Here is a 27,951-nt window from a genome sequence, read left to right on the forward strand (position 1 = left end):
AAAAGAAAAAAAAAAAAAAAAAAGGAAAACACCAAAAAAGCATGAGCAAGCCACACATGAGACGCGAGATGATAGGCCCCATGTGCTGGGATGGTAGGGAAACAGCTGCAAGGGAAACGTCAACGGTGGCGGCTGTTTGGCGGTGTCTCCCAGGTAAACAACTTCGGAAGAGCAGCTTGTTTGGGCACAACCCAAACATGGGGGCGGGTAAGAAAAGACACAACATACACGGTAGAAAGAGGGGCAGGGGTGCGGCCATCTCGCCAAACCCCGATGCAAACAAGACAGGAAAGCTGGGGCCAGATTGTACATTCACACCATAGACTGTGTGTGTGCACATCTGCATCTCCATGCACTCCGTGGTGAGCCTCGATCCTGCCAGCCGCAAACCCAGGGCCAAGCTAAGCCAAGAAGGAGGTAGGCGGGCGATAACGGGTGTGAGTATTGGTTGTGTAGCGCGGGTGGGTGAGGTGTATGTAACATGGGATGATTTCCCATGGTCTGTGCGTGGGGGGAACAGACGTGCGGTTGGTTGGTTGAAGAGATCCGAACAAGCAAAAAAGATACAGTAGATGCAAGAGAATACGGTTCTCATCTGCTGACCAGACCCCTGTCGGAACTTTGTTTGCCTTGCCATTTCTGTTGTTGCTGCAGCCCACAAGAACGTGGGGTAGTTAGCTTTCCTTGGAAGCTCTCCAGAAGTTCTAAAGGGTCCCCAGAATCAATTCCCATTGGTTGAGACCCAGCCAAAATGCGCAGAAGAGGGGCACGGGAAGCCCGGCACCCTTTCGCCGGACTCATTAAACAATCGGTACCTTGTTTAAAATCGCAAAGTAACAACGGCATTCAAAAGTACCGAGGCTTGAGAAATATCCTAATTCTGGGCTTAATCATTCAAACGCGTCCATCGCGTTCCATGGGTAAGGGTAGGAGAGAGAAAACATGCAACTGAAGACAAGTGACTGAGCGCTTTTTTTCTTTTCTTTTTTTCTCTTTAATATTTTTGAGCTTTGCATGAATAGCGACATTTTTTTTTATGTTTTGCTATTAACTTTTAAATATATTAAAAACTTCCACGCCAAGGCATCTGCGACTGGTGAGGTGAGCTTTGGCCACTGACTTGACGCAGTGCTCTTTCGGTGACAGAAGGCACGGCTCTACGTATTTTCTGGAGACTGGCGCCACCATCGGCAAATCAACTTTCACATCTTCAACTAAGGCAGCTAAATTATTAAATGCCAAACCCGAAGCATTTTAGATCTGGCTGTACTGTAAGCTATCCCTGCGAAGTACCTAGCAACGGCAGACTTGGTCGGATCGAAATTGGTCTGAGCGTTCGGACTTAACATTTACCAGTTTCGTCTGTGATCTTTGCTCCGGTAACGCGAAATCTCCCCGACGCCTCAGCGTGACGCGATTGATCAGGAAGAAGAGTTAAAAGCCAAAAAGAAAAAGAGAGAGAGAAAAAAAAAAGCGAAAGGATTAAAACTCCATCGTTGATCGGACTTCATTTTGTATATGGGATATACCTTTTAGACTTCGTAAGAATCAAGGCCAATTAAGGTGAGGTTTAAACAGCACTCCAACCCCCGATGTACCTTGGAAGATTACAAACCATTGATTTAAGGCTAGTGAAGGGCCAATGAAAATATCGCTACATGGTGCTGATAGGAATATAAAAAATCAAGGTCAAGCGAATTTGTACTTCACTCGTCTGCCTTGCTCTCCAACTAACGGATGGAGAAATTTCGAAACCATCCTCAGTTCGCCATGTGCCTAAAGTTTAATACCTTTGCCTTAAATGCAAGCAACAAGAATAAAACCCCAAATAGGCGCCCCCAAAAACAGAATGTTGTTGCCTCTCATCATGGCTTTCATTGATGCAGTCATCGCTGTTATTCCCGAAAAACCTTGCGCCTGCCAAGTCACACGTGGACCTTCCAAGGTTGGCAAGGATCCTTGCTGCCGGGAAATATGGGTGGCGATCGAAATAATAAATACATATCCGGCATTACGAGTCCCAGTCTTGCTAAAAGCTAAGACAAGTGGAAGGCTCCCTGGCCTTCCTTCATAGCTGTTGTCATCCTCTTCCTGAGGACATTAATATCGGTGTAGTTCGGAAGCTTCAGATAGTTGACGCATGTCATCACACTCGGAAGATAGTCGTCTGATGTGTAAGGTTCCTCACTTGGCTTGCATACCACCGTGAACATGGGATTCAGACTCTTGAACCCTGTGACAAGAAGAAAAAAAAAAGCGTCAGCAATAAATTACAAACACATATATCAAGCGGTTTAACATACCTCCGATGGGTAGCTTGGGGCTGCCCGTGGTGAATTGCAAGAAGTCGCGTCGCTCCGCAGGCGAGAGCTCACTCATGAACTGCAGGAGATTTCTAACACTGAGACTGTCCATGTTGTAGCCGTGATCGGCCTTGATTGAATCCATAAGTGCTAATTGGAGGAAGAAAGTCAGTAAACGAAACAAGCGATAAGGAGGAGAAAAGCCAGGGTTGACGTACTCTCAAGTGACCAATCTTCATCAATACGACCGAATAGAGACACAAGCTCATCCGGAGTGAAAGCGCTTAGGGCGGCGTAAGGGAACACCTGAGAGAAACCTTGGCGAAAGGCATCGACCTGTCGACGAACTCCGCTTCCGAGGGTCATGTCAATGACCTTGTCGAGGTAAAGATCCACGTTGTCCATAGTAAGATTGATTTGAGCCCCGTTTGGAATAAGCTCGATATGGGGCTGTCCGGGTAGTGTGAAATCCAATGACAAGTCCTCTATAGAGATGTTGTTAAGCGTGATACGCTCCGTGTCGGCGACCTTCTGGGCAGGCGTCCGGCAAGGGTCTTCGTCAATTTCCTTCTTCGCCAAGGAAAACTTCTTGATCAGCATCAGTGACCGTGCAAGTGCTGGGTCAACCATCTTGACCGCTCCCAGCGAAGGCTTCACTCCCGATTTCTCATCTCCGATTCTGAAGAAGATGGGATTAAGATTGATGTCGATGATTCGGGAATCTATCATTGACCTGGCAACGAACTTGCCAAGAATCTTGAACAGACCCAAAACCCTATCGCTGTTGCTTCCCGAGCCATCTTCCTCACTAATCGGTCGCGGGAATAGGCCGTTGGGGCTGGAAACAAACTCGTCTGAGTCGTGGGGGTCCGCATCGCGCCAAAGCTTGAGCTTCTTCTTTGAGAATTCTTTGGACACCGTGCTGTAGAACTCCAGGGTAGGCCCGAGACCAGTACCAACTTCCTCGAAATACTCCACCTCAAGGATGCTCTGGTTTGCACCATACAGCTCCATGACCTTCACTGCAGATTCGAGTATCTTGGATCTGGAAATGCGCACCTTCTGGCGCTGCAAGCGGCCCAGGAAGGGACGCTCATCCCTACGGTCGCGACGCGATTCCTCTTGAGACTGCGCGTTCTGCCACCTTGTCATGGATCGTGCATAGCCAAATGAAGTTGACTGCAAAAACAGGTGCCTCGTCTCGAAGGGGAACAAGAATGGGAACTGCCTAGCCAGGTCCTCACTCCAGCTGGGTAAACAATTGCTCGCCACAATCAACGGCTCCTCCAACTGTCTGTTGAGTTTTGCCGTGAGTTTTGTATTTACAAATTGCGACAGTGGCTCGATGTTGAGTTTCAATGCCTCCTTGTTCTCTACCAAAACGTCATCAATATTGGCGTTTAGATCATGAAGCATCTTGAGAAGGCGTAAGATTGATGTAGTGGCAGGATGCTTGCTGAGAGATGCAGGCGTCCCGTTCTCATCCACAGTGCCTGCACCTCCTTCGAAAGATGCACCGAAGGGTGAGCCTTCAGAGGTTGGAGGTGGACCAGGAACTCGGCGAAACTTGACTGAGTGTACAGCAGACCAGACGCTGCGGCTGACGCTGCTATCGACAATCGCGTTCGGGCTGTGTATCGCCCGGTAGATTGTAGTTTCATTGGGAATCACCTTGGAATCCACGCTGAACTCGATGTGCCAGTCTTGTGGAGTTGCCTGCACCGCAGCAGCATATGAAAGGGGTCTTGAAGGCCCACCAGGGGTAGGAGTACTCTGCAGACTTTGGAAGGCCGCACTAATGGCACTGGTCCTGTCCCTACTAATGCCACTGGCCGATGGTGGTGCGGTTGAAGTCGATCCGGCTGCCTGTGACGGAGTTGGCACACGCGTCCCATCGTCCTTCCTCGCGGTGATCTTCCCACCAGCTGCAACCTCCATATTAACAGCTGTAGGATCCACCGCTGGCTCGTCTCCCATGTCTTCTTCGAGCTCACCGACTATCGCATCGAGCGCACTAGCTTCTCCCATGTCGTCACCGTCAGAAAGCTGCTTTTCATCGGCACACTCAAGAGCATTGGCCAGGCTCTCCTCTTCGTCAGGAGGGGGTGGAGGTGGAGGGGGCGTATCCGCCGATGCAGCCTGTCGTCTGCTTGACCGTCGGAGCACAGCTTTATCGCGAGATGTCGGCGAAGCTTGGTCTGGCGTACTCGGGGACTCCGGATGAGGGTTGGATTTGTTCTTGGTCTTGCGGGTAGATCGAGACGCAGACGGTTGCGAGGGCTGGAACAACGACGACCCTGCACTAGGGCCACCGAAAGGGCTTCCACCTGCAGCCAGAGCCGGCAGGCGGGCAGCCAGCCGCTCGGCCGCCTCTAGAGGGATTCCTGGATGACCAGCAAGTGCGGCCATAGCCCTTGAAAGGACACTCCTAGAGCTGTTGTTCCTAGGTCGTTCCGAAAGACTGATGCGAGGTCGCAAGTAATCGTCCAGGGACTTGAATGTCGAAATGGCATGGATACTGACCATGATATTGCGATACGCCCGAGGTATATCTGAATCATCGTCAGCAACCAATCTGAGCCTGATCTGCTTGGCCAGCATTGATGCTGCACTGCTCCGATTGCCGTCGAGTGCATTCTGATGGACTGTGATGACTTCAAAATGCTCCGATCTGCTTAGTAAATCCTGCAGCTTATGGATCATGACACTAAAGGGGGTAGCCGGCGAGTCTGCCGTGGCAGTCTTTGGTTTTGACTTGACGGTGTAGCCCATGAAAACTTGCAGAAAGTCCGACTGCGCAGCCGCAGCGAGGCTCTCGTCAGGATTACTAAACACCCGTTCAAGAACCCGCACCAGTCCTGATGCAAGAAGCTCGGCACTTGTAACACTCTCCAGCTGGTCAGAATCGAAGTATGACGCAAGCTGCTTGAAATACTCAACACCCTTGGAGGCATCTACGCTCTGAGAGCTGCGCTGGAGGTAGAAGACTTCGATATCCGTTGCGAGCGCTGAGAGACTGTCGAGAATCTTGGTAGCCTTCTTCTTCATAACCTTGCTGTGCTTCTCCGTTTCGTACGTCTCAAGGAACTTCTTGGCAACATCCGAAATGGCTTTCTGCATGGAATCCATAGGAGCAATGATGTGACGAGCTGGACCATCGATGGACATCGAGGAACCTTCGGAACTAGCCGGCGACGCTGACATTTCCTCGATTCTGTGGTTGTTTTCGTTTTCCTCGTCATTCTCGTCGTCAGATGAGTGATGAGAGCGCATTGCATCCTCGCCATCTTCACCATCCTCATCCACGTCGTGGTCATCTTCGTCGTCATCATCCTTTTCCTCGTCACCATTTTCCTCATCTGAACCGTGGTCGGCAGCCTTGCTTCCAGCAGCGGCCGAGGCGGACGACTGCCCGGGTGTTTCCAACCCTGCTTCCTCAGCGGACTTCTTGTCATCCTCTCCTGCCGGCTTATCCTCCTCAATGGAAAGCTTGGTGATTTCCGTGATGACACCTTCACGATATAGCTGGTACCTATAGACGCTATCGAGACGGCTCATAAGCAGCTCGGTAGCGTGTAGGGCGTACATAACGAGGCTAGGATGGTCTTGCTGCGATAAAATTGAAGCAAGAAACGAAGCGTAAGGCACAACTTTAAGGGCTTCAGTCAGAATGTCCGTGTCCAAGTTTGACAACATTTTGAGTTGTGCGGTGAGGACTTTCTGGCGGACTGTCAAATTGACGGTACTAGAAAATGCATCCGTGAGGGTAGGGAATAAGATCAAACAGAAACGGCGAACTTGTTCCTTGCAGTCCTCAAGGAGCTCTACTCTCTTTTCGTTTGTTGTCTTTTTCCGAGACGCCTGGGAAGACGGGGTTGCTGGTTCTGCGGTCGAGACAGATATCTCTGATTGCTGTGGTGATGAAACAGGAAGAGGCGCAGGCAATAGTTCGCATATGACATTCAACGTCTCGATGATCTGTTCCCTAGGACGATGAATTAAGGCCTGCATTATGAGGACACTGTCCAGCTTAGAGGCGACATCATCAGTACCGGCTGGAGGCGATACCCCGGTCAGGATCTGGTACAGCGTCTCGACAATGTTCAGCTTGAAGAGCTCAGCCGACAGCCGTGGACTCGCTCGAGCTGTGTGGGCCAAAACCCTGAGAAATTGGGTGTGAATGCTCGGTGAAATAAGATTGGTGGTGCCCGGGAGGAGCAATCGGAGTACGGCCTTGAGAAGATCAACACTGACAAGCTCCTCCAGCTTTGAAGTATAGTATCGGAAGCTCTCGACGATGCGTGACACGCACAGAGACGCCTGCTCCACAACTCGTTGATCGCTGCTGTTGAGAACGTTGAGCAGGATAGGCATAACCTCCTTGATGACTGGGAACGAGTCCTCTGTAATATTTCTGCAGCAGTTCGCGGCAGTAGTTACGGCTGTTCGTTGTGTGCTTGTGGGGAAAAACTCCAGGTATGACAAACAAGCTGTTAAGCCACCCTCGCGAACAATGCTGGCTGGGTACTCATAAGAGATCTTCTCCAGAGTACTTAGGGCCTGCTCTGCCAAGTCGATAAAAGATATCTCAAGCAACTTTTGGCACAAGACAGGGACTGCCCCTCCATACACAACGTTGGCGACGCTTGGTGGCAGTGCTTCCATCAGATTGGCCAGGCAGCGGCAGGCCAGTAGCATTATCTCTGGATTCTCCTCTCCTGTAATCTCGTGGGGCTGCATCAGAGCCACAAGTTCTTTGACCAAGGCATCTGGTGAAAAATGACCAGACAGATTGTCTTCGTTTGATACGAGGAGAATCTCGGACAAATCTTGCAATGCGATGAGCTGTACTGATGGATCCTCTTTGTTTGATAGGTTGGCCATGAGGGAACGAAGTCTTGAACCCATCCCAGACATAAGAGTATGCAACATCGGAAGACCTCCCACAAGGCCGCGAGGCGGGCCACCAAAGCTACCGAAAGGATCGATATCGTCGTCGTCATCGTCATATCTCTGGTCATCATCATCATCGTTCTCGTCGCTATCGTCCCCAGATTGCTGCTCTGCAGGGTCTGGTGGAGGCGGAGGCTTTGATTTTTCGGCTTCGTCGGTGCCAGTCATGACCATATCCTGATCTGGATCGTTCTTAGAGGGACGTTGAGATGTTCGGCGTTTTGCAGAGCCCTGGGGTCGTGTACTCGACTCTGTCGCTTTCGATGTCAGCTTTTTTTTCTTTATTTTTTTTCTTCTTGTAAACAACTTTTGGACAAGTAGAGCAAGACAAACTCACCTGCCGAGGATTGTGTGTTCTTCTTGCTTCTGCTGGATTTCCTACTCGAGGATGCCGATGTGGCGTTATCAGGTGGGCCAGACGGCCCGACATTGGGACTGTAGTTGTGTGGAGCTAGTCAGTTCAAGCTCACCGCAATCGGAGTTAGATAATAACAAGGACGAATCGAAGCTCACTCTGGGCTAGACATTGCAGCAGGAGCCTTTCCCTTTCGACTTCTAGTGGAAGCGGCAGGAGACTGTGAAGGCGGTTTTACAGACGACTCGGTAACCGGCTTCTGACGTTTAGGTCGACGGGATGCCGCGGTGTGGTCCGGAGATTCGGCCTGTGAAGTATTGGAATCCCTTGACTTCCGCTTGCGGGTGGTGGCACGCGAGGTCTGACTGGCAGAAACGGTAGGTGAGGCAGCAGGAGCAGCCGTGTCGGGTTCTGCGCCACCTGGGGCAGGAGTTGTGGAGGGCGGCGGACCTGCTTGGTTTGCGGCGTGACGAACCGACGATCGGGTGATTCTGGGAGACATGAGGACATGTGTGAGTACGACTGCAAAGAGTCAAAAATCAATCAACAACCAGGATTCGGGCGTGTCATGTCCACAGCGACTTAGGTAGCCCGACGACCAAGACTGGTCTTTGCGAGGGCGGTAGAAGTGAGCTGCAAAGAGGATAGCGTGATGTAGGGATCGGTGATGCAAAAGTACGACGAAAGTAAACCACGCGAATTGTATTAAGTGCTCTAAGGTCAAAAAGTGATGGGATAGGGTGAGTTGATAGTGGAAGACAGCGACGGGAGTTTCAAAGTCAAAGTGAGGTGGGTGGAATTGTGTGCGTGGTGTCGGATGCCCAAAGTGCGTCGGTGAAGTGGAGGAGTCGGGTTTGGCGATGACGGGCGGGCAGAATCCTGGTGGCGTGCACTGTAGGTGAGCCCGCCAGAATGACTGTACTGCACCTGGAACGGGGCGGATGATGGCAGGTCACCGTTGTTAAGCAGGTTGGTCCGAGAGACGGAAAGGGGAACGTCGGTGAGCCAATTTGTCACCTGGAATTTAGAGGCTGAAGGCAGCAACGTGGTGGAAGGGGAAGAAACGCGAGAGGGTAAAAAAAATAAAATAAAATAAAAACAAAAGTTCAGCCCACCGCCGCCTGCGAGGATAACAGAAACAAGGGCGGACACCGACACAGACACTGCCTGCACTGCACTGTCACGACTCCGCGGGGCTTCTAATCTAGGTAGGATACAATCGCAGGCGCTGGCTGACCTCTTCAAGGCAAGCACAGAGTCCAGAACATGCAACTGGGCTTGTGCAGCGGGATTTTGCGGGAAGTTATGTATTGTATTGGCACTTGGAAGACGAGAAGACGGTCGGGCAGTTGAGGTAGAATGTACCTTGATGATGGCGATTGACGCGAGGAAGGAGCAGTCTTGACCGACACTGCGCCAGAAACTACAGGAGCGGCCGGCACGACGGATGAAGAGGGGCACGGCTCGTTATCGGCGGTATCGGTGACGGGCGCAGGGAAATCCGGACGCGGGAGCCCAAAGGCTGCTGGATGATGATGATTGTTCTCGACAACGACCGATCTTTGGCGCGGCGGATTAGATGGCATTCGTTCTGCCATGGATTACGCCATTAGGCACGGCGAGGGGCGGGCGACACGACAGTCGGAGGGCGGGATTCTCGATGCAGTGCTGTGCTGGCTGTTAAACGTATTGTGTTCAGGGGTTGATTGGGTGGTCGGTTGGTTGGTTGGTTGGTCGAGGGGGGATGGAGCATAGATGATTTTGATTTGGACGCCCGGCTGAACTCATGGACACATGAGCATCTGTTTATCGGGGTCGATGTTGATTCAGCAGAGAGGCCAGAAATTGTACAGTCATCAATCACCGACAGTTAGTTAGGCTGGCTGCCTGTGACAGTTTGCGCTTTGTGTCCGAACCGCAAGGCAAGGGCCCAGGCGGCTCCGGTCAAATCAAGCACAGAGCTTGCCCATTCACCCCGACGGCCGCCAACACTTTCGGGGACCCCTGCGCTGGCCTGAGTGTCTATGGGTCAACCTACCTTCAGTGCGCTTGGCGTACCTGGTCGTACCCTATCACATTGTCAGCAGCGAGTCCAGCGCTACCGTGAGCCCTGGATGCGACCGCACCGTCTGGGTCCAGACTGTGTGGGCCGAGAGGAGCGATGCCGGATCTATTACGAAGCTAGCCTACGTGTCGTAGATTGGACATTTTCTCATTGTTGGCCTATGTTATTAACCCCCGACTTGGTATATTTGATATACTACATGGTATTTTACATCACACACATTAATGAAATAAGTAGTAGATAGATAATTTTCCTGTCCGCCCTATCGACCGTCAGTGTGCAGAGCAAACATTCAGAAACCGTCGGGCTTCGTTCCCGGACCGTGTGGCAACTGTCATTACGACGTTTCGCTGGTTAAATTCTAATTTGTGCCGGTGCGCCCCTCCTTTTTGGTTGACGTTATGGTGGTCTGGAATGATAATGAAACAGCGATGACCATTCACAAATCCTATCCTAGTAAGCGCATCGAAGGCGGACAAATTTGCACAGAAATTACATACAGCAAGCACATTGTAAACTTTTGTTGCTGGTTGCGTCGTTACATCATCCAACTTTGGAAGATGAGTTGACGTGACTCGAGCAACTCGGGTTTCGTTTTGACTCGAGAACCCCGATGGCCGAATGCATTCATCGCAATTATATACCTCATTTACCTACCTATCCACTGCTACACTGTCTTTTAGTTACCTATTTTGTACAGACTGTGTATAATTATGTTTATGTTTATATTAGTCTAATATCTCAGGTGGCCAAGATGGGCTAATCATCTACTTGATTCTACTTAGTGGTGGCTACTCGGTAAAATCCCAAACATCAGCTTTTTTTTCCCCTCCCAGCAAAACCTGTGCATATATGTTAGGTACCTACTTACCTAGTCACCTAGCTCTTGGTTTTTTTTTTTTTTTTTTTTTTTTTTTTTTTTGTGCGAATGGTATGACCATTCTGTCCTCCAGATGATTAAAATGTTCCATGTTAGTGGCACGTCTACATTTTAGTCTAGAACTAACCTACCTATACTGAAGCCCCCAAGCTTTTTCTGTAGGGCGATTAGGTAGGCACGTGAGCGCGGCTTAAGAGATGACGTCGTCTGTTTACCCCACGCCCGTTGCGCGGCTATCAACGGGACACCGGCTCATGGTAGCTATGGCCGGTCAATGCCAATGATTCCCCCTCACAACACAACTTAGTCTCAAGACTAGAGCACCCAAGGTAATGTGTTCCTTACCTACTTGTACCTTAGATCTCAATATCACCGCCTCAAGTAGACAAATCCATCGCAACATCTATCTCTTTATTTTTGTTTCTTTTCTAGATCTTACTGCACCAATTGAAGCTTGGTTTGGACGCCAGTTCCGACGAAACATAAAAGATGCGAGGTCGTCTCCCTGGCGCAGCCTCCTCCATCGGCCGAAGATGCCACAACCACGGTCGCGTCGCGCCAAAAATCGGCTCCTTTCAACCAACTGCTTTAGGCAGCGCATCCTCAATGAGGGCGACCAGCACGCTCAAACAAAAGCCCGACTCGACTTTCGTGTCATTTCCCGGCGCGGTCAAGAGCGAGTTCACGACCAAGTTCCAGTTCGAGCGCCCGGAGCAGCATCCCGCGATGCCGACGTACCGCATAGTAGACCAGCACGGTGTCGTTGTGGATCCGGAGTTTGAGCCGGACTTGGACAGTGAAGGAGTCATTAAGCTATACGAAGATATGGTGGCCGTCTCGGTCATGGACTCCATCATGTTTGACGCACAGAGGCAGGGACGTGTCAGCTTTTATATGGTATCGGCTGGCGAGGAGGCCGTCTGTGTCGGGTCCGCATCGGCTTTGGAGATGAGAGACGTCATCTTCTGTCAATATCGTGAGCAGGGCGTGTACAGGCATCGCGGTATGACTTTCAGGGACTTTATGAACCAGCTGTTTGCGAACAAGTATGACCCGGGCCAAGGAAGGAATATGCCCGTTCACTATGGAAGCAAGGAGCTGAACATGGTGAGTAACATTCCACCCTTCTTGAATTGTCAAGCCCCGTAAATTGACAAGAGACTAATGGCGCGTCCGCAGCACACAATATCCTCCCCGTTAGCAACGCAGATACCCCAGGCTTCCGGAGCAGCATACGCGATGAAGATGCAGCGCATCGCAAACCCAGATGCACCGGAACGGGTTGCAGTTGTGTACTTTGGCGAGGGCGCCGCCTCGGAGGGCGACTTCCACGCCGCACTCAACATTGCGGCGACGAGGGCATGCCCTGTCATATTCATCTGCCGGAACAACGGCTACTCCATATCGACCCCCTCGCTGGAACAATACAAGGGAGATGGAATTGCTAGCCGTGGTGTTGGTTACGGAATCGATACGGTTCGAGTTGACGGCAACGACATTTGGGCGGTGCGCAAGGCCACAAAAAAGGCGAGGGAGTTGGCACTGGAAAACGGCGGGAAGCCAGTCCTCCTCGAGTGTCTTACCTACCGTGTTGGGCACCACAGCACATCTGACGATTCGTTCGCCTACCGGGCGCGCGTAGAGGTCGAGGATTGGAAGCGGAGAGACAACCCAATCTCCAGGCTGCGAAAGTGGATGGAGAGCAAGGATATGTGGGATGACGACAAGGAGAAGATTATGCGTGATAGGTTGCGGAAAGAAATCCTGAAGGCGTTCTCAGACGCGGAAAAGGAGAAGAAGCCGCCGATCCGTGCCATGTTCGAGGACGTATATGAGGAGATGACGCCGGATTTGAAGAAGCAGATGGCAGAGCTGAAAGACCACATTGAAAGATATCCAGAGGAGTATGATGTTGGGGAGTTTGAAGGAGGCAAGGATTCGTTGAAGCCGTAGTTTGCCGCAGCTTACCGATATTTGACCTCTTATTTTGCAACAGGACCTTGTTAACTGCGAGTGGTCCTGAATTAACAGCCGGCGGTTTTAGTTGAGCTCGCACTGCTTATTGGCACACGGCAACCTAGGCACCAAGGCAGCTGGCTGGTGTCCTGGCGTTTGTTTGCCCGATCGACGTAACCAGACATTTTTTGTGCTGCCTCTGCCAACCACGCTATATTTTCCGGTGTTCGAACTGACAAGCTTTTCAAGCTCGCAAACCAAACAACACATGAGAAAGACTGGGAAGCCTAGGTATTCGGCATTATCAGTGAGCGTGGCATCTCTCAAGTAAACCTTGCTCCCACATTCACTGCGTCTAGGAAATTACCAAGGCAAGAAATCTAATCCATCTCGATACCTTAGTCACCAACAACTCTTCTAACGACTGAACCATTATTGCTCCCACAGCAAGATATTCGGAAACGACAACATGAACCAGAACGGCACCGTCGTGATCATCATACTGTGCATGATTGCAATCATTGGACTCACCATTTACTTTGCCCGCACGGTCATGAATAAATTCATCACAAACACCTTGGAGGCAAAGGATAGGGCCACTGATTCTTCGGCGGCTTAAAAACGAAATGTGAGTGGAAAGTGAAAATGGTGCTCTAAGTGGTTTGGACAAAAAACTGTTATATTGTCAAGGGGCTTTTTTTCTTCCTTTTTTTTCCCCCTCCGCCCTCGGCCGAATAAAGCTGTCAAGGATACCAGAGCTTTAAACGAATTTAATGGGCCCATGCCAAGCCGCCACATCTTAGCGCATTGGCACGCACTAGCCACGGGCAACACCAGACTTTTGGCGCGACTTTGATGGGACGACGACTGACGAATTTGTCTGAAACTCCTTGACAGCAGCCTGTATATTCTTTTTTTTTCTTTGCCCGCCGAGCGCGTCAAAGTCGCATAATACATAAAACGCACAACATGGCCGCGCGACAAACAGTACTCCGGGCGGCGGCTCGCCAATGCCGCTCAAATTTGCAGCGTTCGTCGATAACATCATATTCACAACCTCCAGTCTTACAATTTTCACGCAATGTTTCGTCCAGCAACGAGACTACAACCTCAAATAACAATGCCGCTGGCTCCGAGCGTACAACGCACTTTGGTTTTCAGACTGTTCCTGAATCACAAAAAGCCGGCCGTGTGGCCGACGTCTTTCACAATGTCGCCGAGACTTATGACAAAATGAACGATCTTATGTCCTTTGGTTGGCACCGGGTCTGGAAGTACGTACTGGAGCTCTTGGAAGAGCATATGTCTTTTTTTTATACAGGCTATTGAACCCTCGATGTGGTCAAAATCCTGCTCTTACACCTTGCTAACACACAAACCAAACAACCAAAAGGGACCACTTCGTTCGGACCCTCAACCCGGGCCTCTCCTCGGACCCCCTTAAGCCGTCCCCGCAGCACATCCTCGACGTGGCAGGCGGCACGGGCGACATCGCCTTCCGCATGCTACACAACGCGCACGTGCTCAACGCGAACCCCAACGTGCGCGTCACCATCTCCGACATCAACGCCTCCATGCTGGCCGTCGGCCGCGCTCGCGCCGAGGCCACCCTCCCACCGGCCCAGCTCTCGGCCCTGTCCTTCCTCGAGGCCGATGCGACCGACTTCCTGGCTCCCAACTCCTCCGCCACGCCGAGGCACAACGTACCCGCGCCTGGCTCGCTGGACCTGTACACGGTGGCCTTTGGCATCCGCAACTTCACCGACATACCGGCGGCGCTGCGCGAGGCGTACCGCGCCCTCCGGCCCGGCGGCGTCTTTGCCTGCCTCGAGTTCAGCAAGGCCGACAAGCACCCGCTCTTCAACGCCGTTTACAAGCGGTGGTCCTTTGGCGCGATCCCCCTGATCGGCCAGCTCGTCGCCGGCGACCGCGACAGCTACCAGTACCTGGTCGAGAGCATCGAGCGCTTCCCGTCCCAGGAGGAGTTCCGCGACATGATTGTCGATGCTGGATTTGAGGTCTCGGGTGACGGTTACGAGGACCTCACGGGCGGCGTGGCTGCCATCCACAAGGGCGTCAAGCCGTTGGACGGTTGATATTTGGTGCCGTTTCACCATTGAGGCTGTAATTGACCTTTCTTTTCTCTGTCTTTCACTCTCCTTTTATTTTCACTGTACAAAATGTTCATCATCTCATGTATTTGTACCACCGTGTCTGCAGGGCTACCAGGAAGACCAAAAAAACAAAACATAAAAACCAAAAGACAAATAGAAAAGGGAGGGGGAGGCGATGCTAAGATTATAAAATGTACAATACCATCACATAAATCGAACCCACCGCGATGATTTTTCTCTTCGTCTTCAGTCGTGAAGAAAAAAACGAGATTAATGTGAACAGTTGCCTCTCGGCCGCCGTACAGTCTTGCGACACCAGCCCAAGCCAACCAAATACAACATCGTTTACCTGTGCTAATCTATATCCTGCTGTATAGAAGCTGTTTGACATTTGTGAGATACGTATTAGTGAATACAACCAGTTTATCGACTGAGCGACAAGAAAAAAAGAAGAAGAAAAAAGACAGGGAAACAGTCGTACGCATTGTCGATTGAACAGGTACGATTCGACGAGATGACTACAGGGCAAATGGAAAACTCAAATCCATCTATACCAAGGATATAAGGTAATGCAAAAGAATAAATACTGCGTAATCAAGCTTCAATACATTATCTGGTTCAAGTATACCTGTGCAACCCGAAGTTCAACCCTTTTTAGCGTCTTCTGTTTTTGCTTACACGCACCGAAATCTACTTGCAGACCTTGTGTAAAGGCGAACAAGAAAGAAAAAAAGAGGAAAAAAAAAGGAACCACCCCATCCCGCCACAACGCAAAATAATATCTCCTAACTAAACGACAGCAAGAAAGGAAATAAAAAAAAAAGTGTATCTGCCCTCTATCTCAGCATAGCGTTTCGGAGAGAGCAGTTTTGAAGAACAAAGACTAGTGTAGAGGGAAGGCCGATAGCATAAAGACGTGATTACTGTAGCTTGAACCACTAGAGAGTGATTGCGTTTGCACCAGATTGCAATAAAAAAAAAGATAAGACCAATTAATCCTGAGACCAATCAAGAGGGATTCGAACCAGACAGAGTCCCCCTCAAAATAAAAACCCTTCCACTGAGGATGCATAATTTTTGGCCTCTTTGGCTTGTTTTAATCAGCTGAGGGGGCAGCAGAGGCAGGTGCTGGGCTGCCGGAACCACCACCCTCGCCCTTCAACCCGCCGCGCGGACCGCGTCCCCTGCCTCCCCGACCTTCACCACGCTCTGGCCGATCGCCGCGCTCACCGCCACGTCCGCCCCTGCCTCCACGGCCACCCCTCCGTCCGGCTCCTTCCGAGTCGCTGGCGGTGCCACCGCCGGCACTCCTGTAGCCACCACGGTCCTGACCGGCAGCGTTGCCACCACGGCTGCTACCCCACGTGCCCGCGCCGCCGCGGTTGCCATAGCTCTTTGTCGACTCCCTAGGCTCGCCGCGGTTCTCGCGCTCACGGTGCTGGAAGATGCGCACGAGCGGCTTGCTGCGGTCCTCGTGCGAGCGCTGGCCCTTGTACTCTTCCGAGAGTCGTGACATGGCGCCGTCGCGCTCCTCGACCGTCTTGAAGTGGACCACCTTGTTCGTGGCTCCCCACTTGTCGATCTTTGCAATCTTGGCCTTGTCCTCGTCGGCAAAGATGTCGCGGACCTGCTCGTCGCTCTGGGCGTTCATGACGAAAAGACCGATAGTGTTCTCGTGGTTGGCCCGGGGTGCGGGCGACACCGCGGGGGCCTCGCCACTATGCGCTGCGCCGTTGGCGGGCGCGGGCTTCTCACTTTCGCCTTGCGAGGGCGCAGGCTTCGGGGTTCCAGGCTTGGCCTGCGGCCCCGGCGATGCCTTGGGGACAGGGGCGACCTGGGATTGCTGCCGCGAGGGGATAGGAGCGGCTGTGGGGGCGCTCTGGGCAGCAGGAGCGGAGGGGGCAGCGGCTGCCGTGCTGGGCTGCTGCTTTGCGCCACGGTGTGAGAAGTTGAAGCCCTGAGCCCTCATCTCAGTACCAATACGACCATCTTGAATCTCAAGAACCAAGTAGCCAAAAGCAGCGTCCGCCAGGTTAAAGTTCCACATGTTCTTGAAAGCGCTCTCGTCAACCTGCCCAACCGCAGCTGACGTTTGCCCACCGAACGGGTTTCCTCCGGCCGCAGTTGATGGCATCTTCTCGACAATACCCAGGGCGTTCTTGAGTAGGTTCTGTTGAGCCTCGTTCTGCTGGATCGCCGGCTCAACCTCCGCCTTGACCGTTTCCCAAACATCGTTGAAAGAAGCCTTGCTTGCAGCAAGCTTTCCTCTGTAGTGGTCGAGCGTGGGGTTGACGGAAAATTCGTTGTATGAGCTGCCATATCGGAAGTGAAGACCGGCAGATACTGAGAAGTCGGCCTTGAGTGTGACGGAGAGCTGGTTGAGAATACCCTCTCGGGCAGGCGAGGCGTGAGTGACGAACACGCGAGTCTCTGTTGGGTCGTAGACACGGTTGGCTGTGTCGACCAGCTCGCCCATCTGTAGCAACGTCGTCCACATTGTACCTTGTCCTCCAGCGATCGTTGTCCTACCCTCGCCGTTGTCGAACAGTTTGTGCATCACGACGGCACCACCAAGACCCAGCAGTCGGAGCTTGACGCCCGAAACCTCAAGGAGCATCGACTGCGCCTCGTCAATGATGAAGAGATTAGGCACCTTGTACTCTTTGGAGCGGAACTTCTCCAGCACGCGCACATCTTCACAGGCACCCCAGACCGTGTAGACGGGAACATCGAGCTTGAAATCGCCGTTCAGAAGCATCGATAGCTCAGAGAGTGGGAGCTCAGAAGGAGGGAATCGTGACTTGACTGAACCATTTCCACCGACTTGGATGGCCTTCTTGACGGACTCGCTGATCAACGGAGAGTATTGGGCGACATGTTTCAAGGTCCTAGAGACGCCACATTGTTAGTTCGTGCCTAGCTTGTAGCGAAAGGTGCAGAATGTTTTACACACTTTTCGGCAATGCGCTCCAGTGAAGTATCATCGTAAAAACCAAAGTCTCCGGTGTGAATAACGTAGTCTGCGTTTGCTTGCTTTGCAAGATCGTTCAATGATCGCAGGTTTCCTATATGATGTTCAGTTTTAGCTCACCCTGGCCTGGGCCTTGTACTACCAGAAGGGTCTCCGCAATTAAATCTTACCTCGAACGTCGGCAATGCAAAGGACTCGAGTAGGACCGGTCTGGATGATGCGACCCTGGTTTGGTAGCAGCGGCGTGGCGCCAGGAGGAACAGCTACGTTGTGAGCTCCATTTGCCATGAAGCCTTGGTTGCCGCCGTAAGGGTGTCTCGGTTGTTGCTGCTGCCAAAGAGTAGCAATAGGTCAGCATGGGGACCTCAAAGTAGAGAGCTGCATCAAAGGGACTTCCATTCGCATAGGAGGGATGAAACAGTTGATGGGCAGGTCCAAGCTGTTGAGAACGGCCCAGATGAAACCACAAGAGTTCCTTTGAACAGCGCGATTCCAATGTGCAATGCATGAAGCTTTGTTGAGGTGAAGAAAATGGAATAAAAAGGGTATGGAGCTCACGTTGGCCATTGCTTGGGCGAAGAAAGGGCAAAAATATGAGGAAGGGTCAAGAGGCAAGCTGTCACAGCGAGCAAGCAGGCAGCCAATTTCGAGCTTGTCTCAGCAGCAGGTATCGTTCGGTCGCGGATCGATGTTCGGATTGAAAATGGCCTCGTTTGCTTCGTCGCGTCTTTGATATAGAGACGGCGGAGAATCGGAGAGGGGGCGTGGCCAGGTTGAGCTGTGCTTTGCGACGCAAAAAATCGGGGGCGGCGTCAACAGCAAAGGAAGAAAAGAGCTCGTGCGGTAAGGCTGCCAGATCTAAAAGAAGTTTTTTTTTTATGGAGGGGGTATCGGCTGTTGCGCAAAAGAATAGTGAAAGTTGGGTAAATATGCTCTTCAGAACACTCGATTGGCAGAGATTAAGTCGATGAAGAGAGTCGGTGGTATAGTTAGTTGGGGGGGTTGGCGGGTGTGGGCGTTCCTCTTTCTTGTCGATGACCCTTCAAAACTTGAGGCAGGGGAGAAAAGGTTATGGTTGGCTCCGACGTGAATGGCTTGTGCTTGTGGTGTCTTGTTTGTCTTGTCACCTTTTGCGCTTGCCAAAGCAAAGCACTTGAACGCCCAAAGCTAGTCTGCGCTAATCCCGATTGGGACTAGTGCCCAAAGTTGGGCAGCTCCCAGTCAGTCGTCTTTCATCTCACACACACCAAAGCTAGAGACAACAAATCGCAACTGATTAATGAGACGACGAATGGATCAAATTCATCGGTGCCTAAACCAACAACCAACAATTTTCATTCCCTTGGACCGCAGATAACTGACAACACAACACATGGACTTTGGATGAAAAAAAAGCTAACATTGCCATCATTCTAATAAGGTCTTTATATATCAGAAGCAGTCAAGCTTTAGGAGGTAATAAGCTTAACTACCTGGATACCTTGCCTAGGTACCGTACCTAGGTACTGGAGTAGACGACTACCTAAGTGATGAATGGAGCTCAAGAAAAAGGAGCAGAAAACCAAGACAACGCACATTGCTATGAAATACCAAAACCCCTCGCCACCCCAGACTGTATTTGAGACGTTTTTGACGATGTGGTGGCTCTATGGACATATCGCCCACCAACAAACTGCATTCAATGAGGTATTGCCCTCATTGAATAAGGAATAAAAGGATAGACAATATTAACCTCCCATTTGCTCGACCGGCTATGCTTGTGCTTTCCCAGTACACTTTAGAATGTTATAGAAGAACGCGCAACTGTGACAAAAAATGAACTAATTAAAATGAAAAAGCACAAGAGCGCTCAAAACAGTCGCAGGTATTCTGCCGCTGCTTCAATTGCTTGGCAGCGTTACACTCACCCCTGAACCTGAATGACATGGCTCCTCATGTATAGCCTTCAGACAGCTACAGCAACCTGAACACATGGTCGCACAGCGCCCTCACCACATTTCATCCTCGCGCCTGCGCCCATCCTCGTGTTGCTCATAGTCATAGTATGCTCGGCCCGAAGAGCCTGACCGATCGCCGTGTCCGTTCTGCTGCTCGTTGCGGTAGCCGCCGTTTTGGTTCCTCTCGTGCTCGTTCCGTTGCTGGTCATGCTCATATATCTGCGAATCGTCTATGTAATCAACGGAGCCATTGTGTTGCCCCTGATAATCTCCATACTGGTCTCCGGCCTGCCGCAGTCTTCTGTTAGTATTGCATCTAAAGCCACAAAATTTCAAGTATCAGCACATACCCGTTGGGGATCGTAGCCATATTGATCATAGCCGCACTGTCCATCATCTTGCTCAGACTCGTGCGCCATCTGTTGCTGCATCATGTACTGCTGCTGCTGCTCCTGCTCCTTTCGTCTTCGTTCCTCCTCTGCCCGCTTTTGTTGCGGTGAGACTGGGACGTTGATCTGCGGGTGCATGGCCTGGACCTTGGCCAGGTATGAATACATAAAGTTGGAGAGGAGCACCTGGCTCAACAACGGTCGTCGTGGATTCGCAAGCTTGATGTGCGCCATGCGGTATATGGCTCGCTCCTCCACGATAGGAAATCGTGTGTACGGATAATCGATATCGGGTCTCATCGGCCTTGGCGGCGGGTCCGGCGACAGCGTTCGCTGCTTTCGGCTTGAGCTCGAGTCCTTGTCGCTCTTCTTGCTCTTGCCGCCAAAAATAGACCCAAAGAAGCCGTCTTTTTCCTTTTTGGACTCGCTAGACTTGACACGCGAGCTCTCCTTCTTGCGCTCCTCGTGCAGTTTGTTGTCTACAGACTCGTTGTCCAACAGAAGGTTCTCCCGGCCCTTTTGTAGCGCGGTGTCAATGCTGTTCTGGAGCACGTCCAGCCGTGCATCGCCGTGGCCAGCGGCCTTCTCGGTCGAAGTCCTGCTGCGTGACTTCTTGGACTGTTCTTCCTTTTCACGCTTCTTCTTTTCCCGATCTTCGCCGCGGAACCATTTCCAGCCCGTGGATTTGCTAGAGTCGCCACTGCTCTCATCCTTGGATTTCCTCTTTTCCTCGGCTGGCATCGTGGGGATAAATGTGAGTGCATCTGTTCTCGTGTTGCTGCCGCCAGGTAGCGGGGATGGGTGCTGGGCCATGTCGCTGAGGGTTTGCTCCATGCTGGCCTTGGGTGATGTTGGGGACTGCTGACTTTGTTTGACAGAGGATGGACGCCTCAGTGAACGTGCAGCGGGCTGCTCTTGCTGCTGGTTGTTCTGCGGTTGTTGTTGTGGTGGCTGGTCCATGGTTTTCTGCGACGTCGACCGATGTGGATATGACCTCGATGACTGGGCCTGTGATGATTGTTCGGATTCCTTTTCGGCGGGCGGGGGCGTCTCGACTATTTGGGGTATGGGAGCGGAGGCAGGGGCGGGAGTGGAAGCGTTGCGGGCAGAATCTGATGTCCGGGGCCTATCAGAAGAACCAGGCCTTGATATAGGGCTCTTGATATTCAAGGTTTCATCCATATTAGAGGGACTCGGGCTGGTAGGGTCGAGAGTAGAAGTTGGCGAGATCGGCGATGCGGCCGCATTATCCCTCTGGAATGTCTGCTGCCTCCTGACAGCACGCATTGGCCGAGAAAAGTTCTCAGTTGCTTGGCTTGGCTCTGTCTGGATCCTAGGTAGACCTTGATCCTTTGGCGTTTCAATAGGTGGCAATGTAGGGGTTTCCTCTGAGTCTTTGTCCGCATCCTTCTCTGCATCTCTAGCAGCCACTCTTTTCGAGAATGGAATTCGATCTCCAGAACGGAGACTGCCACCTTTCCGGTAAGTTGTTCTTGTGGACCTTCTTAGCCCCATGCCGGGTGCCACGGGAAGGATCGGCATGTCTCCTTCAGAACCTCCATCCTGTGTCTCCTGTGCCAACTTCTGAACGACTTTGCTAGGATCCTTGACCAGTTCGTTAATGCTGAGCTCTGGTGTAGATCTGCCACCATTGGATAGTTCTCTCTCCAACCTATCAGGCATATCAAATTCCTCTGTTGGTGTCCCCGGGCTGTGGACCTGCCTTGAAAGCATCGACTTTTTCCTTCTGAGACTCCCTGAATTATGTCTCTCCAACCCTTCCATAGACAGCGTTGAGTCTCCCGACCGTCTCTTGATGGTGTTGACGCGGTTCTCGAGAAAGTTCTTAAACTGATCCGGCGCCAATTCGGGATGAACCTTGGCGGGAACCCATAAAAGTCGAGATAGGTCGGCCTCATCGTCCTCGCCACTGGGAGCCACAGTCGGCATGGCCATGAGAGATATGCCAGAGAAGGGGAGCAGATCGGGATCACTGGTATTTCCAACATCCATAGACATCCGACGGAGCGCCTGGAGATTACTAAGCTCTTGCGCAATGTCGCTTGGATTTTCGATATTGCCCAATGGGAATTGTGAGGATTCGGCCTCTTGGACATCGCGGAGTGACAGGTTAGGGGAAATCGGCGGCATGCCAGTGTTTGGCGAACCAGGACCCTCATAAGACTTGCCACGTTTGCTCTTCATCCGTACGGGCACGTCTTTCGGCTCGGCAGAACCTCCATTGGAGTCGGTGTCTTCAACCGTTGTCGACACAGCCAGTGGTGTTTTATCTGACGCCGAACGGGTAAGTTTTTGTCCGTTCTGTTCAGAGGACTTTATTTGCTCGCCACCGGCCGGAGATGCCAAGAAGCTCAGGGGTCGGTTCTTTCGAGAAGCGTCGGGAAATGATGGGTTGTCGAGTCGGCTCTCTGGCCCAGAATCGTCATCGCTATCTCCGTACATGGTGCCTATTGCCTCGGTGACATGGTGGCTAGGGTCCGAGATGGACAGCTGGTTGGAATGACCTCGTCGGCTTGCAAAGCTGCCTCCAACATCGCGGGGTCGAGATGAGGTCTGTGGAGCGAACGAGGACCGAAAGAACGTGTCAGCAAATAAAAGCTAAGCGAGGTACAAGATAGCGCTTGTATGACTAGCGGAAGGGATGGATGGGGAGGCCGTAGGCTTTAAGAAGTAGTAGTAAAAGCGGCGCCCCGACGCCACGCGTGTCAAGTTTGGGAAAAAAAGGGAGGAGACGCACCATCATCTGCACTTGGGGCTGGGACAGCGTATTGGCCTGGGCCGACGCTTCCCTTGACTTTGAACGGTCAGGCAGTCGGGCGCAACGGCTGTAGTGTTATATCATGAGACTGTCATGGGCGGCAGGATGGTACAAGACAATTCTTCGAGGCTGAGAATCTGGGACAATCGGAGGGGTAGGGGATCGTCCGTGCGCCGCAGAAAAGTCGCAGCCGGTGGTGTGGTCTTAGGCGCCGTGGGAGACCAGTCTGGCGGATTGAGGAGCAGCGTCACAAATTGACGCCAGCAGGCACGGCCCGTAAAGAAAGGTAGGTGTTTGTTTTGACTCTGGGCTTGTTTTTGCGACGGCGGTGCGGTCTTGGAGAGTCGTTGGGTTTCGTGGCGTGCAGACGTTGGGTTGCGCTGTTTGCGTTACTTTCGTGTGCGTGAGTGCGTGCGTTGTGTGTACGGATGGAATATGTATGTCGGTTGTTTTGGCAGCTTGTTGGAAAGTTGAGAGAAAAACCGTTCAGGTGTACAGTACGTGCTACTGCAAGTGTGGGTGGGTAGGTATGTAGGCAGGATTGACGGCGTCGAGGCAGCTGCGAGGCGATGCAATGTGCGTGCGTCCGTGGGTGCGTGGGAATGTCAGGAGGCGGGTAAATCGTCCAATCCGGAGTCTATTGGTTGGGCTGGGCTTCCAAATTTGGTGGTAAGTGTGAATGGCTGGTGATAGGCGCTTGGGTGCTGGTCACTCGTTGAAAGTGTGAGCGGCAAATTAGGTGCTGTCGTTCCGTACTGTAGAGTAACAGACAGGTACAGACGGTAGAACAGCAGTGGAACGATTCTGCAGCTGGTAAGAGAGTTGGAGAATAAGGCAAGTCAAAGCAGAGCCAAGCATGGAACCTTAGTGAATCTCGAATTGCTCGAACTCGGCCACTCGGCCACTCAGTCAGTCCGTCAGTCAGGCAGTCGTTTTGTTGGTACCACATCAACTCCACATTCTTTATCAATATTGGCAGATGGCAGCAGATGGCGAACAGGCGGCGGGCGGGCCATCTTCACCGAATTAGAACCCATGGGGTGGATGTCGATCCCTTTTGGTGCTTTGCCCCGCACCCGAAGGAGATCATGAAGAGAAGTGAAGATCACGTGTGGGATCTTCCTGTTCTATTTTGGACATTGGGCTAGGCGCTCCAGCCGTTTGGCGCTTTCAGTACATCACAATAATTTGTTACCTTTAGTGAGGAAGATAATTAGGGGTGGTCATTTCAACTATCGAGTTTAATGCGGCCCCAACACAGCTAGAATAAGACGTTGGTGGTTCATCAATACCTGGTATCTTATTTATTTCATTTATTTCCGTACAAAGCACCCCTGGGTAGGTGGTTTACTTACCTAAGGTACTTTGTGGTAGGAGGTTTGACCTTGGGTAATTTACCTACCTCACCTTACCTTCCTTACCCCTACTACCCCTACGGTCTACCTGACATGCTTATCCTGCCTACATTTCTCAATTATAGTCTCTCATTCATCACAAACCAGCCCGTAAAACACTGATGCCGCGGTTCGAGTTCCTGCACGAGCTCACCTCAAATTCATGGCGCATAAAAAACCCGGGTGGCTTCCGGGGTTAGGTATTGCAACGCTATCAAGCCTAGAAATTGCCACCTGTTCCGATAGCGATTGACGTTTTGCCATTGGATCCAAGTCGTAGTAAGACGCCAGGCGGCTGTGGCAGCGCAGCCTCTGAGCTTCGCCCGCCAATTGCGTAAAAGCTCAAGTCGGCCCAATTGCGGACCATCTTAGCATTTGTGCAGCACCTCATTCATTTATACCACACTATCCTTCAAGCCGCCCTACCCCCGCGTCTTGAACTCTCAAGGGATGAAACGCCGCGCCTCTGTCATGACGGATCGGTGCGGTTACGATTCGAGAGTGATACCTGAGACGGCGAATCTATATAGGTACGTGGTAATTGACACCCTTCAGAGTGGCCGCCCCAAAAAAAAAAAAAAAAAATCCAAAAAAAGAAAGGTGCAAGAAAAGAAAAAGTAGCTGTTGTGGGTTCGACACACAACGGTGAATTTAAGTCGATCTATGGAGTAATACCAGCCCTGTCGCACTCCACCTCCCGAGCTCTGCCACACCCTACAGTAGGTAGGTGCGTGCATATGGTAATCAAATAAATGAAGGGGATGTCTCTCCCGAACTTCCGACATCTGGCAAACTTTGAAAGTTGAAAGGTAAAATCCTTGATTTATCCTCTCCTCTAGTTCTAGAGCTTGGTTGTGCAATTGCCCAAGGTAGACTAAGTTACCCTACGACCATCTCAACCACCTGGTGTACGATTCAACTTGGTCTCAATATTTGCACCTCATACAAACATACATACATACATGAAGTGCTCCAAGTAAATCCAGGCTTCGTCCAGAGAATGACCCAAGTCGCAGCGTCGCTCTGCCAGAATTTTTACTACTGGGCAAATTCTAGCATGCCCGGCAATGGTACCAGGGCCCAGGCGATAATACCCTATACTATGCCACCCCTATACCATAACGCGGAGAACTTGGCCTGCCAAACAACCTCTCAAATGTTAAAGGTCGCACCCAAACAGGGGCGTATCGGCAATGATCCTCGCAATCCCCCGCATCTCCCTGTCATATCCCCATTTCAACTGCCGCTGCCGCTGCCTCGCTTCCTCTCCACTATCCCGGGCGGGGGATGTTGAGTCTTGTCTTGTTGTTTATTTGGTACAATTCACTTGTTGAATGCTACATACTGCAAGTACTACTTCAGGTAGGTGTATATAATGTTAGATTCATCGCTTCTCCGGGTTTCCCCCCCGTTCCACTCCCAATCATATTCCATGACTCCTGGTAGACTAGGTTAAAAGGCTCAACCGCCACGAAGAGGGCTACTCGGACTCGCTCTGCATTCCTTTTTTGACGGGGTTTTGGACGCTTTTATTTTCATCCAGAATAGATAAAATGTCTCAAAAGCCAGCCACAGACGGCAAGGTTGGCCACTTAGTTCGCAGGTGGGTTCTCCATGCTTGACTTTAAGCGCCTTGGTACAGAGCTGTTCGCTTACACAGGTAAAAAAAAACACAAAAAAACCTCAAAGCCATGCGCATGAGGAAGACATACCCGGAACTGTGAATCTCAAAGCAGCAGGCAAGCATTCCATTCAATAACCAACCGGGTGTCTAATAAAAAAGTGGAAAAAAGGAAAGCATGTCTAACCCAAAAGCATATGAATAGAGGGGGACGATACGGCTTATGGACAGGCACTTTACCCGGTCCCTGCACTGGATCCCAATGATCCTCTTCAGGTATTTATGATCCGTACCTGGAAGTTCAAGATTCATCCAGGCAGCTGATAGTCTATTTCCAGTGGCCAAAATGGAAGAAGGCTATGATTCTCGTGGTCTGCTCACTATATTCCTTCTTGTCCAACTCGGCCCTACTAGGTCCATCGGTTTACCTCGGAATATTCTCCGCAGAATTTGGTGTGACTCCTAATGAGGCGGCTGGATTGGTGAACTATTCCAACTTGGCATTTGGCTTCGGTTAGTATTCCCTATCGAATTGTTCTAGCTCGAGGACATATAACGACTGACGACATGACACCGAAGGCTCTCTGATTTTTGTGCCTCTCTACCACAAGTTCGGCCGCAGACCCGTAATGCTCGGGTCTCTTATTCTGGTATGCGATTCCTTATAAGATACCATTATCTTTCAATTTACAAACACTGACATGGATGTTCAACAAAGTATTGCGCAGGGCTACTCGGCTGCTCCCTGTCGCAGACCTTCACCAGCCTAATGTTTTGTCGCGTGCTTCAAGGTTTTGGTTCTAGCGTTTGCGAGGCGCTGCCGGTACAACTTGTCAATGACATATTCTTCCTGCACGAGCGCGGGAAACGCCTAGGATACTACACAGGTAGGAACTGCAAGGAGGTGGTATTCTCGTGGCTTTAATATCAAGTTCTGACTGGGTATACGTAGTGTGTCTCTGTCTGGGTGCCACCGGGCCCCTCTACGCCGGATACATGCTTGCGGGAGGCTTATCCTGGAGGCTTTTCTTTTATGTAGAGCTCGCATTTGCTGTCGCGCTATTTTTCCTGGCTTTCTTCTTCGTCGAGGAGACGAATTACGACCGCGCCAAAGCCAACGAACTTGCCGCAGAACGGCCAGGAAACGCTTCTACTCCCGGGGAAAAGCCGGTGGCTACCGATGTCGAAGATGCCGTCTCCTTTGAAGGCGTCCCGCCTCGGAAAACCTTCCTCCAAACCTTGAAGTTCTGGGGAGTCTGGAACCACGAGACGGACTTCTTCATCATGATGGCGAGGTCGTTTACATACTTCCTGGTCCCCCATGTACTCTGGGTGGTTACTACATATGGTTCGTTAAGCCCATAGGAGTTACCGAGTAGAATGTTGGACTCAAGTCATCCATGACAACCAAACAGACCGGACACTGACAAGGATTCGTTGCCAGGTATCTACATTGGACTCGGCGGGTTGACCTTCAACTTCATATTCCCCATCAAGATCGTTGCGCCCCCTTACAACTGGCCCGAGACGAGCGGGGGTCTCATCGCGATCGCGACCATCATCGGCTTCGCCCTGGCCGTGCTCTTCACATCGTCCTCGGACCGGCTCGCGGCGCACCTGACGAGACGCAACGAGGGGATCCGCGAGGCCGAGATGCGGCTCGGCGTAATGCTGCCGGCGATGCTGATCGCCCCCGCGGGCCTGGCGCTGTTCGGCGCGGCGTGCCAGCTCAACCTGCACTGGGTGGCGTACTTTTTCGGCAGTGGCCTGACGCAGTTTGGGGCCTACTTTTACTTCACCTTCACGCTCGCCTACGCCATCGACAGCTACCAGAGCAACATTAGCGAGATGCTCATCGCCATGAACCTGGGCAAGCAGGCCATCAGCTTCGGCATGGGCATTAACCTGATCCAGTGGGTTATGGAGAGGGGGTACGCGGTCATGATTGCGGGCGTCTTCATGTCGCTGCTCCTGGCCAACAACCTGGTGCTGTTGGTGTTTATGTTTTGGGGAAAGAGGATCCGTGCCTTCATGGGCAGGACGTGGCTGGCTTCAGTGCATCGGGGCACCATTAAGGAGGTTGCAACGCACTAAACCAATCTGCCGTGGCTCCCACTGGTGGATGTTGTTAGAAATAGAACAAAGGTTGGTTGGACGAAGTGATGTTTTTTTTTTTTTTTTTTTTTGCTAATATTTGCTAGCTATGTACCGGCCTTATCTAAGGTAAGTGTGTG

At 51.6% G+C, this 27,951-nt stretch overlaps 7 protein-coding genes across 7 annotated transcripts; 4 read left to right on the forward strand and 3 right to left on the reverse strand.

Moving 5' to 3' along the window:
* Positions 1-1,390: 1,390 nt before the first annotated feature.
* PgNI_07105 (uncharacterized protein) lies at positions 1,391-9,492 on the reverse strand. Its single transcript, XM_031127122.1, has 5 exons — positions 7,770-9,492; positions 7,594-7,691; positions 2,522-7,507; positions 2,304-2,453; positions 1,391-2,233 (listed from the first exon to the last, which is right to left on the reverse strand). Exons 1-5 carry the CDS (start codon positions 8,111-8,113, stop codon positions 2,037-2,039), a joined length of 5,775 nt encoding a protein of 1,924 aa, XP_030980595.1. The 5' UTR covers positions 8,114-9,492; the 3' UTR covers positions 1,391-2,036.
* Positions 9,493-10,871: 1,379 nt separating this feature from the next.
* Positions 10,872-12,839, forward strand: PgNI_07106 (uncharacterized protein). The gene is made up of 2 exons (XM_031127123.1): positions 10,872-11,663; positions 11,736-12,839. The coding sequence occupies exons 1-2, from the start codon at positions 11,046-11,048 to the stop codon at positions 12,507-12,509; spliced, it is 1,392 nt and encodes a 463-aa protein (XP_030980594.1). The 5' UTR covers positions 10,872-11,045; the 3' UTR covers positions 12,510-12,839.
* Positions 12,840-12,981: 142 nt separating this feature from the next.
* Positions 12,982-13,131, forward strand: PgNI_07107 (uncharacterized protein; the record flags this gene model as incomplete). The annotated part of the gene is made up of 1 exon (XM_031127124.1): positions 12,982-13,131. One exon carries the CDS (start codon positions 12,982-12,984, stop codon positions 13,129-13,131), a length of 150 nt encoding a protein of 49 aa, XP_030980593.1.
* Positions 13,132-13,408: 277 nt separating this feature from the next.
* PgNI_07108 (uncharacterized protein) lies at positions 13,409-14,831 on the forward strand. The gene is made up of 2 exons (XM_031127125.1): positions 13,409-13,786; positions 13,906-14,831. Exons 1-2 carry the CDS (start codon positions 13,482-13,484, stop codon positions 14,606-14,608), a joined length of 1,008 nt encoding a protein of 335 aa, XP_030980588.1. The 5' UTR covers positions 13,409-13,481; the 3' UTR covers positions 14,609-14,831.
* A 342-nt stretch (positions 14,832-15,173) lies between these two features.
* PgNI_07109 (uncharacterized protein) lies at positions 15,174-18,687 on the reverse strand. The gene is made up of 4 exons (XM_031127126.1): positions 18,156-18,687; positions 17,768-17,927; positions 17,580-17,691; positions 15,174-17,514 (listed from the first exon to the last, which is right to left on the reverse strand). Exons 1-4 carry the CDS (start codon positions 18,162-18,164, stop codon positions 15,723-15,725), a joined length of 2,073 nt encoding a protein of 690 aa, XP_030981359.1. The 5' UTR covers positions 18,165-18,687; the 3' UTR covers positions 15,174-15,722.
* Positions 18,688-18,992: 305 nt separating this feature from the next.
* On the reverse strand, positions 18,993-23,455 carry PgNI_07110 (uncharacterized protein). Its single transcript, XM_031127127.1, has 3 exons — positions 22,682-23,455; positions 19,885-22,497; positions 18,993-19,822 (listed from the first exon to the last, which is right to left on the reverse strand). The coding sequence occupies exons 1-3, from the start codon at positions 22,685-22,687 to the stop codon at positions 19,586-19,588; spliced, it is 2,856 nt and encodes a 951-aa protein (XP_030980920.1). The 5' UTR covers positions 22,688-23,455; the 3' UTR covers positions 18,993-19,585.
* Positions 23,456-25,482: 2,027 nt separating this feature from the next.
* Positions 25,483-27,912, forward strand: PgNI_07111 (uncharacterized protein). Its single transcript, XM_031127128.1, has 8 exons — positions 25,483-25,699; positions 25,786-25,835; positions 25,923-25,993; positions 26,056-26,230; positions 26,297-26,367; positions 26,436-26,604; positions 26,670-27,065; positions 27,162-27,912. Exons 1-8 carry the CDS (start codon positions 25,650-25,652, stop codon positions 27,809-27,811), a joined length of 1,632 nt encoding a protein of 543 aa, XP_030981750.1. The 5' UTR covers positions 25,483-25,649; the 3' UTR covers positions 27,812-27,912.
* The last annotated feature ends 39 nt before the right edge of the window (positions 27,913-27,951 follow it).

Source organism: Pyricularia grisea (genome assembly GCF_004355905.1).
Source record: "Pyricularia grisea strain NI907 chromosome Unknown Pyricularia_grisea_NI907_Scaffold_4, whole genome shotgun sequence".
Lineage (NCBI taxonomy): Eukaryota > Fungi > Ascomycota > Sordariomycetes > Magnaporthales > Pyriculariaceae > Pyricularia > Pyricularia grisea.